This window comes from Manis javanica, chromosome 15 (assembly GCF_040802235.1).
Source record: "Manis javanica isolate MJ-LG chromosome 15, MJ_LKY, whole genome shotgun sequence".
Lineage (NCBI taxonomy): Eukaryota > Metazoa > Chordata > Mammalia > Pholidota > Manidae > Manis > Manis javanica.
Window position 1 is genome coordinate 24,577,145 of NC_133170.1, and position 12,639 is coordinate 24,589,783.

General features: G+C 39.9%; 1 protein-coding gene across 2 annotated transcripts; it reads left to right on the forward strand.

Annotated features, from left to right (window-relative positions):
• Window positions 1-471: 471 nt before the first annotated feature.
• NANOG (Nanog homeobox) lies at window positions 472-4,526 on the forward strand. Of its 2 annotated transcripts, none has more exons than XM_017652304.2 (4): window positions 472-622; window positions 2,832-3,097; window positions 3,910-3,996; window positions 4,131-4,526. In XM_017652304.2, exons 1-4 carry the CDS (start codon window positions 472-474, stop codon window positions 4,524-4,526), a joined length of 900 nt encoding a protein of 299 aa, XP_017507793.2. The 2 variants fall into 2 exon arrangements, with proteins under 2 accessions (XP_017507793.2, XP_073079108.1); XM_073223007.1 differs by having other exon boundaries at window positions 4,179-4,526.
• The last annotated feature ends 8,113 nt before the right edge of the window (window positions 4,527-12,639 follow it).

Consider the following 12,639-nt stretch of genomic DNA (forward strand, 5'->3'; position numbering starts at 1 on the left):
AAGAACAGGAGGTGCATCTTTGATTTTAAAAGGTGGAAAAATGGTGAACCCAGAAATATTTAATTGCTTGACTTGCTTTTCCTGCAGGTTCTGTGGCCCCAGTTTCCCCGTTCCCCACCCGGTCTGGGTTACCCGGCAGCTACTTTTTGCATTACAATGGCCTGGGTGAGACTGGCAGACGGGATTAACAGAATTCGCTAGGGTGTGTGTGGGCGTGGGGCTGCCAGGAGGGGCGGGTCTCAGGATGGCGGAGTCTTCCTTATAAATCTAGAGCCTCAAAATTGTTCCCATTTAGCTAGATTAGGCCGCTTGGTGTTGGTTACAGCAGAGGTGACTCACCTTGTCCTTCTCTTTGGTGCTTTTGCTTTTGGAGGCCCTCTTTCTCTAAGCCCTTCCACCAGGATACTCCGGCCTGGGCCTTGCTGACAATCTAGCTCTTTCGCTTTTTTCCTTTCCCCCCAACTCAGCAACATGAGTGTGGACCCAGCTCCTCCCCAGGGCCTGCCTTGTCCAGAGGCATCCAATTCAGGGGACCGTTCTCCAGTGCCCGAGACTTATGAGCCTGAAGAAAATTATGCATCCTTGCAAATGTCATCTGCTGAGACACCCCACGTGGAGATGGGTAAGAGAAAACTGAGTCCTTGAAATTTCCTTGAGACAAAGAGAAAGAAGGAAAGGGGTGGGGTAAGGGTCAACCATTTCTCTCGTGAGTATCTCTAGCTCATTAGGTGTCACTACGGACTCATCTCTGGACACCTGTTCTTTCAGTGGAAATTGGTGCGGTGCCCTTCACATGTGTGCCAGGTGTCAGATCAGACTTGTGGACAGAGAGGCAAGGGACACAGCAATTCAGCCGTTCACTATTTCCGCGCTTACGTGCATAGGCACAGTGGAAACCCAAATATGTTTTGATAAATGAGCTGCTGTGTAAACCTTTACAGCTCCTGGCGTACAGTAACAATACATGTTACTACCAAGCCAGAAGTCAGAAGATCACAGCTTGGGGTTGGGGGCGGGGTGAGCATCACCTTTTCCTTTTGCCTACTCAAGGAGTGCCAGAAAGGGTGAATTATATGAATCACATAATAGTCACACCTTATTGAAATGGTTTGCCACGCCATATATAACTGTTGCAGTTGGCTATTCTCCCTTTGGATGTGTGGGTGCTCTGAGTTTTTGAGCATCTGCTGTACCTGAGTGTGCTAAATCCCAAGGAAGCGTTCACCCCATTTAATGGTAGGTAATTCCAGGAGGTTTAACCGGCTGACAGTCAAACAGGTGTCTGGCGCTTGGATATGAAATCCAGTTTGACTTCAAAACTTGTACTCTAGTACTAAAACTTCTAAACAGGACCTGGAAAGTGGGGGGGTGCTCAGACACTGTAAATCCGGGACCGCTTTTTTGAAAAATCAATTCGGCAGTAGTTGTTAAAAAAGCTAAACCAACTTTTACCTGAGTGCCATTATTTCAATGGTCGAGAAAAATAGCTTGAAAACCTGTAAGATTGCAATTGTAAACGTTACGAAGAAGGAATGAGTTAACAAAATAATTGCTGTTATTTGAAAGTGTTAGATGTTACTGTTACCCTGTTTTCCTAACTTTGGGTTAATGTCCTTTTATAATTTCAAACGTTGAAACTGGATTGTAGGAGGAATATTTTGAAAATGAGCGAGTGGGATGTGTATGTCTTTAGCAGGCCAATTGCAAGTTTGTGTAGTTATTTTTTAGGAGATGCCCCACTTTTAGCCATTAGTTGAGGACTTTCTTTTCTTCTTAGAGCTACTTGCAAGAAACACAAGACAGTGATTTTTCACTTTTTAAAGGCTGTTCATTTATTCCATGACAGGTAAGGGAGCCGAGCACTGGGGAGAGATACCTCGGGGGAAGTTAAGAGTTCAAGTGGCTACAAAATCCAGACAATATAAGAAATTAATAATTCTTAATTACAAAGTCAGTATATACCAGTTCCTGTGCTGGGCAAATTTTTTTTTCTTTTTTTAAAGAGAAAGAAATATTATCAGAAAAATGTACTTCCATAGCTGATCATCCGACAGCCTTTAAAAGATCAAAATTAAGGATATGTAAAGCATGCATTAATCATTGATTTGCAGTTAATTTTATCCTATCAGGGAGTAATCCCCCCCTTTTTTTTGTTATCATTAATCTGCAATTACATGAAGAATATTATGTTTACTAGGCTCTCCCCTACACCAAGTCGTCCGTCCCCCCTACAAATCCCATTACAGTCACTGTCCATCAGCATATGTGCTGGGCAATTTTATCTGCTCCTTTGTTTTAATCAAGGAAGAAAGTCTGAGGGAGGAATAATTTTGGAGATGAGGTCACAGAGGTAGTAATGGGAAAGTCTGGATTGAAACTTCACAATTCACATTTCCTGGTAGTCCTGGTATTTAGAACAAAACTTAATTGTATAGGGTTCCCCAGAATCTGATCCTGCAGTTAAAAAAATTATATAGGTGATGATTAAGTCTACAAAAGGAAGTTGTGGAGGGAACACAGTAGGTGGGATTCAGGTGATCTGTCCCACCTTTTGAACAGCCAGGGTGTGGCTCTTGAACATCCATTCACAGTAAAAGGTGGTTGTCAAAGAGGTTGGAGTCTCACTCTGTTCCCTAGCCATGTCTTCATATGGGAAATGGTGACACTAGTGGCATCATACAAATGTTGGCAAAGTGTTCATTAAGTTACTACTTACTGCTTAGCTCTGAGGTTGTGAGGACTTAATTAAAAGTCCTTTGGAAAAAAAAAAAGCTGTGAATACAATTTAATAGTTGAAAAGTTGGAGAAACATGCCATTTTTTTCCCAGCAGTCTCTCCTCTCCCTTTCTCCGTGGATCTGCTGGTTCAGCACAGCCCTGATTCTTCCACCAGTCCCAGAGTGGAATTCCTACCCACTCCTGTGGAGAAAAGCCCAGTGAGCAAGGAAGACAAAGTCCAGGTCAAAAAGCAGAAGATCCGAACTGTGTTCTCTCAGACACAGCTATGTGTACTCAATGATAGATTTCAGAGACAGAAATACCTCAGCCTCCAGCAGATGCAAGAACTTTCCAACATCCTGAACCTTAGCTACAAACAGGTGGGCTTTGTTCTGGTTGGTGGTGTTGCAATAAGAAATACAAGTAAAAGGCTCATTTGCAGATGAGCATAACTGACATTTTTCTATGTACCCATCTACAGTAATTTTAATGTGAAAGTAGAATCTTTGTAACTTGTTTCATGACCATCATTAAGTAGGCTATTATGAATGAATGTGTCATAATTTATTTACCCCTTTTCCCCTGGGGAACCCCCTATTGCGTCTTTTGTGTTGAACTGTTTGCAGTTGATTACTAATGAAGTTAATCATTTTTCATATATTTATCAGCCATTTTATTCACATTCTGTGTTTTTTCTCACTGGTTCCATACTTCTATTCTAATACACACACACACACATTTTCATACATCCAGTCCTTCTGTGATTTCATATTCTAATTTAACTTTATAAACCAACTGGAAATACCATTATTACCACATTAAACATGCTTCAGGGAGGGGTGTTTTTTATTGCAAACAAATTTCCTATAACTGACTAACAGCACTTGAGGCTTTATGAAAAGGGAGATGAGTAGACATTAAATGTGAGCTTCTAGTTAGTACATTTTCAGTGTGTCTTCTATAACTGGTTAGGTTTATTAAAAAGGAGCCAACTGCCTTGAGGGGCTTGTCATAGAACATTGGTTTAAGATATAAGAAAAAGGACTCTAGAAGTTCAATTTTTGTTCCTGAGCTTTAGACAGTTGGAGTTGTTGAGGGGAAAAAACAAAACAAAACATTAACAATGCTTTTTGATCCATAGTACATCTGCATTACTGGTATTCTATGTTTTCCTGTCACCTTTTTCCCGCAGGTTAAGACCTGGTTCCAGAACCAGAGAATGAAATGTAAGAGGTGGCAGAAAAACAACTGGCCAAGGAATAGCGATGGCATGGCCCAGGTAATGGGAAACTTGTTTTCTGCTCTTTCCCTTTAGTGACTTTCCTTTGGACCACTGCTAAAGCATGCAACCCAGCCATAGTCCATTCCATTTTTCCTTGTACCCATTCAGTTAATTGACGCTTCTCTTTTCAGAACGGCTCAGCAACTGTAGAATATCCAGGCGTCTATTCCTACCACCAGGGATACCTGGTGAACGCTTCTGGAAACCTTGCCATGTGGAGCAACCAGACCTGGAATAACCCCACTTGGAGCAACCATTCCTGGAACAGCCAGACCTGGTGCCCACAAGGCTGGAATGGCCAGGCTTGGAGCAACCAGGCCTGGAACAATCAGTACCACAGCTTTGAAGAATCCTTGCAGCCCCAGATCCAGTTCCAGCAAAATTCTGTCAGTGATTTGGAGGCCACTTTGGAAACTGCTGGGGAAAGCCATAATGTAATACAGCAAACCACTAAGTATTTTAGCACCCAGCAGATCATAGATGTATTCCCAAATTACTCCATGAACCTACAGCCTGAAGATGTGTGACAATGGGTATTTTATTCAGTCTCAGTTTGGGCAGTGCAAGGCAGTATCACTTACAGGATTTTTCTTCTTTAAGAGTTTGGTTTCTCTGCCTTGATATCCTGCATCTCATTATGCCTATAGTGTAAATGGTGGAGGGTAAGGGATTTGATTGCAGCCTAATCAAAGAGGTTTTCTGTAGACTTGCCTGCTATGGACATGATAAAAGATGTCTGGCTATATATATAGATGACCAGGTATAACTAGTTTGGGTATCTTTGGGATCTAGAATCTAACCTCAAGAATAGGAAATAAAAGTACTGAGATATGTGGTAAAGGGTTATTTGTATTTTCTGGGATTGGGAGGTTTTACCTGTTAAAAACCTTAATTGTTCAGATAAAGGGTTAAGCTCTAATGTGCTTCCATATTTTCCTTTGTCCCTTTTGCTGTTTTACTGTAACTCCTAATTATATGATGTTTCCTATTTTGATACATGATGATAATAGTACCAGTCTGGCTGGTTGGTGTATAAGTTTAAGCAGATAAATAAAACACCCATTTTCCCTTTAGTTGTATCTATCTTGATTTTACTTAGTAGTTCAGTGAGTAAAATTTGCCTAAACCTGGGGCTCTTTTTACAGTTTTTGGTGTGTGTGGAGGAAAGAACTGAAATCTTCTAACCTTTGGGAAACTGAGAAATGAGTAACGGAAAGGTAACCAAGTATACAATGCTAGGTGACAAATGAATTAAACCCAAACAACGTATTTCTTTCTTGTGTGTGTAATGTTATTGAAACAAAATATGGTTGTTTGCAGTTAAGGAAGAGTGTCGCACCTGAAGATTTGCTGCAGAGAAGTGATAAGCAGAGCTCTCAGGTTTGCAAAGAGGCTCAAATGAAGGGCAGCCAAGGGAGAAGGCAAATAGTGGAAGTTAGAGGGAGTTAACAAGGAGAAAAGGGGAGGGGTCAGCTCTCACCCTTTAAGGCACATACGCAAAAGGTTCTGTGACCGCTTTTCGGTGGTTTTACCCTGTCAGACTATGTTAAAATAAGCTTATTAAAAAAAATTTTATGCCAGCTTTTATTCAAAAACTTAAATTTGTAGACCAGTTACAAAAGCAGAATTTAACATGTTAAAATGTATGAGTCTAAAGATATTAATATCCCTTAAAAAGATCATATAGAGACCAATATATAAGTAAATTCTGAGGCTGTTGTACATAAACTTTTTATTCAGATCAATAATGTCCTCACCTTAGAGGGAGCTAACCAGGCATTAATAAACTATACTAATCATCATTGCACTGTCCTCTTCCCGTCCTGACTTGCCCCAAAATCATCTGATCCGGAGCAATTGTTCATTCACCTTGCTCTCCATGGAAACCCCCAGCTTTCTGAAGCTGCAGAGGTGCAGAGCGTAACCAGCCCAGTTCTGGTTGATCCCTCAGCGTTCCCCTGATTTTCCAATGTGGCTCAATAAATCCATTCGAACTATCTAGACCTTTGACAAAAGAGGACGTTGGGAATAATTCCTGCCAAGACTAAGGACAACATGAACTCTTGAAATATTTGAGGTTTATGCCAAGCACTACATATGGACCAAGTAGATAATAGAGCATTGACTAAACAATTAAGTGACCACATTTTAGTCTTAAAGCAGATTTGAGTGTGGCTTTTGAAAAACGGGTTCTCTGTTCTGCCACCTAGATTCTTACAGATTAAACTACATTTTTTTCCTTTTAAAGATAATGACACTATTATAAAATTATTCATTATAGCTGAACATGAATTACCAAAAAATTTGAAAACATACTAAATGGTGAGCCATACCCTAGAATCTTAGAATAGCTATTGCAAAATGATGGATTCTAGGGAACTCCAGATTCACAGTACTGGACCATACCATGTGCCAATTTTTATATCTTTGATTGCTGCTTGTCTCTGGATGACATTCGCCTCTAAACCATTGGGAATAGGCAAGGAACGGCTAAGAACGTTTGAGTTGGCAGGGTGGATGAGCACCTAGCATGTTTATTGTAAGTACTGGGAAAGGAAGAAATAAAGATTGAAAAGAAAAAGTTGATTCCTGATGTTCGTTTTATTTGCTTTTGGAAATTAGCCATTTCTGGAAATGCCACTCATGTACTACTTGTACCCAATAGGTGGGTATTAAGAGTAAAGATGAAAAACCTCAGGTGGAGAACAGTAAAACCAACAATCATTAAGGAACCAAAGAAAGCCTTGATATGTTTTTTAATAAAAAAGATAGACCTTTTGATTGCAAAAATAAAAACTTGCTGTTATAAACAAATTTGAATAATAAATACACAATGAAGTGAATCCAGTAACAACTACTATTCAGTGATAACACTATTAGCATTTACTCCTGTCAGCACTATAAACAATTTCTACTGATATTTAGTAATTTAATATGGGTAGTTTTGTATGTGAATTTTTACAGGTACAATGTGACAGGATTGTATCTCTTGTGAAAGCTTTATTTTTATGCTTACCATTATATCTTCAACCTCTCTGCATGTCAGAATTTGGAAGAATTGTAATTAATAACTGCATTCAAGATTCCCTATTTTCCTTAAATGAATTACCAAGGTTGAGATGGTGTCTTAAATATTCTCCATCAAAACATTACTGATTGGACGAACATAAAGTGAACTTCAGATAAACAAGGGAAAGTCTTTTGATTCTTCTAACATTAGTGACTGTCCTTCCCTTTCAAAAAAACAGCTATATGTAAAATACTAAATAATAAACCAAGATAGTTAACTTTGCATAACTTTGATGTTATCTTCCCAGACATTTTCATTAAATGACACAGACAACACTTTTTTAAAATTCAAATATAGGAATTGTCAAGCATTTTGTTGGGCACTTGCTTTCTCACTTAAGAATACATCATAGAGTAGCACATACAGTGTAGGGGGGGTCACAGAGAAGACAAGGAGTGACTATAGCATCTTACTAAGCTGATGGACAGTGACTGCAGTGGAGTGCGGGGGGGGAGGGACTTGATAACATGGGTGAATGTTGAAACCAGTGTTGCTCATGTGAAACCTTCATAAGCCTGTGTATTGATACCTTAAAAACATAGCTGTCCACATCAGTAAATTTAGCTCTGACTCATTTTTAATTGCTGAGTAGTAGTATATATGATGTACTACAACTCAAAATTTAAGTTGTTTCCACTTTGATTAATGGCCACTATAAATGATGTTGTTACTAACATTTTGTCATTTAAGTAAATCTAAGACCTTTTTAAATTATAAACAAAGAATTGGCTTGAAATGGCAAAGTTTTTGGTTTGGTCATTCCTTTTGTTCGTGCTGATTTCACTTGGTGACATTGATGTCTACTGAAATTGCTACTGGCTCATTTAATAAGCACCACTAAATAATAGTGATTTTTAAAAAACTACAGTCAATATGTTCATTAAAAACTTAAAAAGTACATCATTAATACCTAGAAAGGTGAAAGACTGCTTATTGAGAATAGAACTAACAAGTATTGGAGAAAAATTCAGAATTTGTAAATAAAGCCACCCTAAAAGCTTGGAAAAAGTTGCCAAAAAACTTTAGTACGAGAGGTACAAATCCAATTTGAAGCCTTTGAGTTACCTTGGTTTTGGTCACGGGACCACCACGAATATAAACTCGTGTAATAGGAGGAGATAAGGCCAAAAAGAAATAGCAAAATTCACCTGCCAGCCTCTCCTTTTTCACATCCCTTCCCTTCCAAGTCATGGTCTCTCCCTCTTCCTCCCAAAAAAGCAGTTGTTACTTACAATGTCATATTTTAGTAGCTTTTTTATTTTTTGTTTTTTTAAATTCACTTTTTCTTTAAGTTTCAGCTTGTATTTCCACCTCAGTTTGTACCTGAGGGGAAAGCAGCTCACTGGGATGAATTTTCCCAACTTCTGAAATTTCACAGCCTGAATTCAAAAACTCAGAAGTGGGAGGCGGATAGGGTTTGCTCAATGATTTCAAGCGTCCAAACCTTGGGGTAAAGGACAAGTTTAATTCTGTTCTGAATAATCCTACTAACCAGAAAACTTGGTGGCTACAGGGGAAAAAATAGGACCGGGCTGCTAACCCGAAGGTGTAGAGAGGCAGACAACTGCCAGACGGAGGCAGGAAACGGGGAGGGCCTTCAGTAAATATTGCTGGCCTCCCGGGGCCAAGTGCGCTTTGCCTCTAGCGGGAGATAAAGGGAATTTGTTAAATAAAGAAGCCAGTTGCGGCAGACAAAAGCTGCTGGCACAGGAAGTTAGTTCGCCTAAGGCTACCGAAATGGAGGCATTTGAATAGGTTCCTCCGTGTGAGGTTGAAATGGAACCTGATTGAAAAGTAGCAGCTGCTGGTGGCCAGTCTCCTGAAGCGAATCCCGGCTCTTGGGTGGTTGATGGAAACGGTGGTCCTAGATGAAAGCGTCCTTGAAAATTGTTAAAAGTTTAAGCAGCTGTGAAGCTAATTTAATGCAACGGTAGCATTATCGCCAAGTACAGTCCAAGCAAGCTATCAAACGGGAAAGCTCGCGTTAAGATGCTAGAATCATATCGATTAAATTTAAATGGCACAAAGCATGGGGAACGAGATGGGCCGCGCCAATTCATGCACTAAGGAAGGGGTGCAAGTGGAGTAGAAAGGTGGAGACGTTCGTCTGACCATCTCTGACACGGTATGACAAGGACTGGGGCTGAGAATTTGAGATCGCATTAGGGCCGGGCAGGTTTTCCGGGGAAGTTATGTGTGTACTGGACACACAGGCTTGCTCTCTGGGAGACACCGAAGCACCTGCTCTTGGCCACGAAAGTAGCTCTCCGTAGCTGGATAAGCAGCTGTGGAATTTATTTTCACTGCTTGGGCAAAATGTATGTGGGGCTGGAAGAGGTGTGACCAATGATGACCAGTTTAACTCATGGATATTGAGTGCCTCTGACCCATAAGCTTATTTATTGTTAGACTAAAGAATAGTATTAGGTGCCTCTTGCTTCTTTCATCCTTTTCTGTTTCTGCACACGTACTCTATCCACATCTAATAGGTCTTACTGGTTACTAAGTAGTCTATCATTGATGTGCCTTACGTGGGTCACAAATATTTGTTTTACGTAGTCAAAGCAAATATTCTGGCAATGCAGTGAATGCACGTTACACCAGTTAGCTACATGGTTCCTGTCCGTCCCGCAGCTCTAAATCTTCCCTAATTCTCAGACTCAACCTAGATCCCAGATTTCATTCCTTAAGTCTCTTATCCTCCACTGGCCATTTAATCCTACACTCATACTTCACATTCCCCAAACGGTGAGGCTTGGCAGATTGTTTCACTTTTGTCCAGTGGACCATTAAACACAGTGGCTTAATTTCTGCCAGTTCTCTAATCAATTCCCATCTCATTAGGTCAATTTAAAAAATTTCACTATTTCAAAAGAATAGTGAAAAATAAAGTAAGTTTCAACTTGGAGAAAAATACCTATATAAAAATACATTCATACAGCACTCTCTTACATGGGAAAATAGTGATACATTTTATTCCACATGATTCTTAAACTATACTCCGAGGTTTACTACCATTTACATGTAAAGGAACTGAAACTGTTAGTTTAAATAACACGTCCATACAGCGTTGGACTGCTTTCCTTTCAGTCTGCGTTGACTGTAACCCCAGTCTCCGTGAAGAAGCTGCCCTATACCTTTTTGATCCACTGTAATCTATTTCCTATTCTTAACAAGCCATTGCAATAAATCAAGCTAAAATTTCAAAATCACCTGAGTTCATCCTTTGGCGCCCTCAAAGATTATTTGTGAATACTTACTAGTTATTGTAAGGTTGGAGGCATCGGAGGGAGAGGTGAGCACGTCGGACACTGATGACGTGCCAAAGTCCCCGGCTGCTGCCCCTTCCCAACCTTTCAGTTATCATATTTTGCTAAGTGTTGAGGTGAATAAAATAGGCGTGGTGCCTGTCTTCTTGGAGAGAACATAAATGTAATCCTTTGCCCTTAGAGATTATCTTGACTCTTCCTAAATGAACATTTATAGCAACTATGTGCCCAGTACTGTAATAACTACTTTAAATGCATTCTCTTACTTAATTTTCATAAAAAAAAGATGAGGTATTATTATCCTATTTAGAGGGAGGCTAGAGCAGGAGTCATGACTTCCCAAGGGACACATGTCTCAGAAAAGCCACCTCCATATCACATGATCTTAGCTGTACTTCCACACGAAGTTATCTCCTTGACACCTCCATTTGAAGAATATATTTCTAATTTCACTACACCCTTTTTAAAAACAGTCCTCTATTTCGTAGACACGTGAATTGTCTGTCCCCCTTTGCCCCGCACACAGGTTTATGGGCGTCTCCTCCTCTACTAACTGAAGGATTCTCTCGTCAGACTGTTCTGTTCTCAGTCTGCGTGCTTTGCTCTTGTTTTTCCCTAGGAGCTCTATGATTGTTACCAAATCTACAATATAAGAGTCTGGAGGGCCCAGATTTCAGACATGATGCCTTGGTATCTCCATTGACACTAACCTGATTCTGAGACTCAGTTTCCTCCTCTGTACAATAGATGTGAGTAGCAAGTTTCTTACTCTATTGTGGAGAGGATGGGTGAGAATGTCCGTGGAAGACCTCCCAGATAGGCGCCTAGTAAATGGTAGCCACACTTTTCGTTACGGAAATTTCACTGGCATCTCAAACCTACATATCTCAAATCTAACCCACTATCTCTTTCCCCCACTCCTCTTTCAGCATTTTCTTTAATCCTCATAGCCAGAAGTCCTGCTATAACCCTATATTTATCTATTTATGAAGCCATTAAAAAAAAAAATGAGGCTGACTGAAGTGCGTAGGAAAAAATTCCATTATTTTTTTAGGTAAAAAAGGCAAATCATTTTATAAGTTAAGGTGATTCTATTTCTGTCACATACAGAAATAAAATGTGGAAGGATAGATACACACCAAAAAGTACTGGTTATGGCCAGGAAGTAAAACTATAAGGGGATGTTTACTTTCTTTCTCTATTGGAATTTTTTTTGGAACGTATCAGACAAAAATATAAATATGTCTATTGGGGAAGAATTAGAGTCACCTCCAAGGGAAGAAATAATTGCCAATAAAAGTAACATTTTTGAAATGTGTAAATAGCTCAGATATCTTTGGAAGGCTAGCATCCTGGAACCAGGGCTTTTGAACTACAGATTGATTAAATAGGCTGCTTTGGTCAAAGCCTCAGGGTCAGCATTAAGCTCACCTTGAGGGTCACACTTCCCCCAGTGGTCCTGTTTCTCTGGACTCACCAGTCTCTGCACTGGTCTAGAATATTTGGGGAGTTTCCTACTCATCACCCTACTTTCAAGGACAAAGGAATAGACATTACATGTGGTTCAAGATGGAAATCAACATACAATGGCAATTAGATATATACAGATAACGCTTTGTGAACTGAAGGGTCTCCTGAGCTGAACCAGTTGGAGGCCCTGAGAGAAAGAAATCGGGTGAAAATGCTTCCCAGAGTAAATGACACTTGTTTTTACAAGTGGTTCTAAACCAAGAAGGGAAGGAAGCACGCAGGTGTTGCCAACAGAGCATGCTTGCGGTGGATACGTAATTACAATGGATACCTAGGAACAGATTGCTGAGGAAAACCAGAAAAGAGGTCTGTTGTCAGGGGGTTTAACTGAAAGTACATTCATCTTGTTTCAGTTAATGCCAAAAACTCAACAGAGTAAATTTTAAAGATCTAATGGACTTTATTAATCAATTCATGATTCAGGCAGCATCTCATCTAGCAAATAGAAATTTGCCACACTGAGCAGAACAAAAGGAAAAGTTTTTAAAGGTGGAGGGAGAGAGGAAATTATTAGCAAAGAATCCATTGTTTTAGGCAAGGTCACCCTCCTAAGGGAATGGAAGGGAGTCTATCAGTAAATTTCCTAGTGCTGACCAGGAAATTCCATGTTGACTGGTTAAAGGTTGCAAGGGATTATAGGGGGCTGAAACTGTTGGGTTAGGTTTAAGTCTTCATTTGCTGACAAAGGGCCCTTAACATTTTGGGCCTATGGTTTTCTTTTGACACAGTTTATCAGCAGGAAGATTTGCGGGAATAAAAATATTAAATAGG

What these genes read in the sequence shown, in the direction of transcription:
- NANOG (XM_017652304.2), top strand. Translation starts at nt 472, where the DNA reads ATGAGTGTGGACCCAGCTCCTCCCCAGGGCCTGCCTTGTCCAGAGGCA. An exon ending in TGAACCTTAGCTACAAACAG is followed by an intron (nt 3,098 to 3,909) that starts GTGGGCTTTGTT and finishes TTTTTCCCGCAG; the next exon opens with GTTAAGACCTGGTTCCAGAA. An exon ending in ATAGCGATGGCATGGCCCAG is followed by an intron (nt 3,997 to 4,130) that starts GTAATGGGAAAC and finishes TTCTCTTTTCAG; the next exon opens with AACGGCTCAGCAACTGTAGA.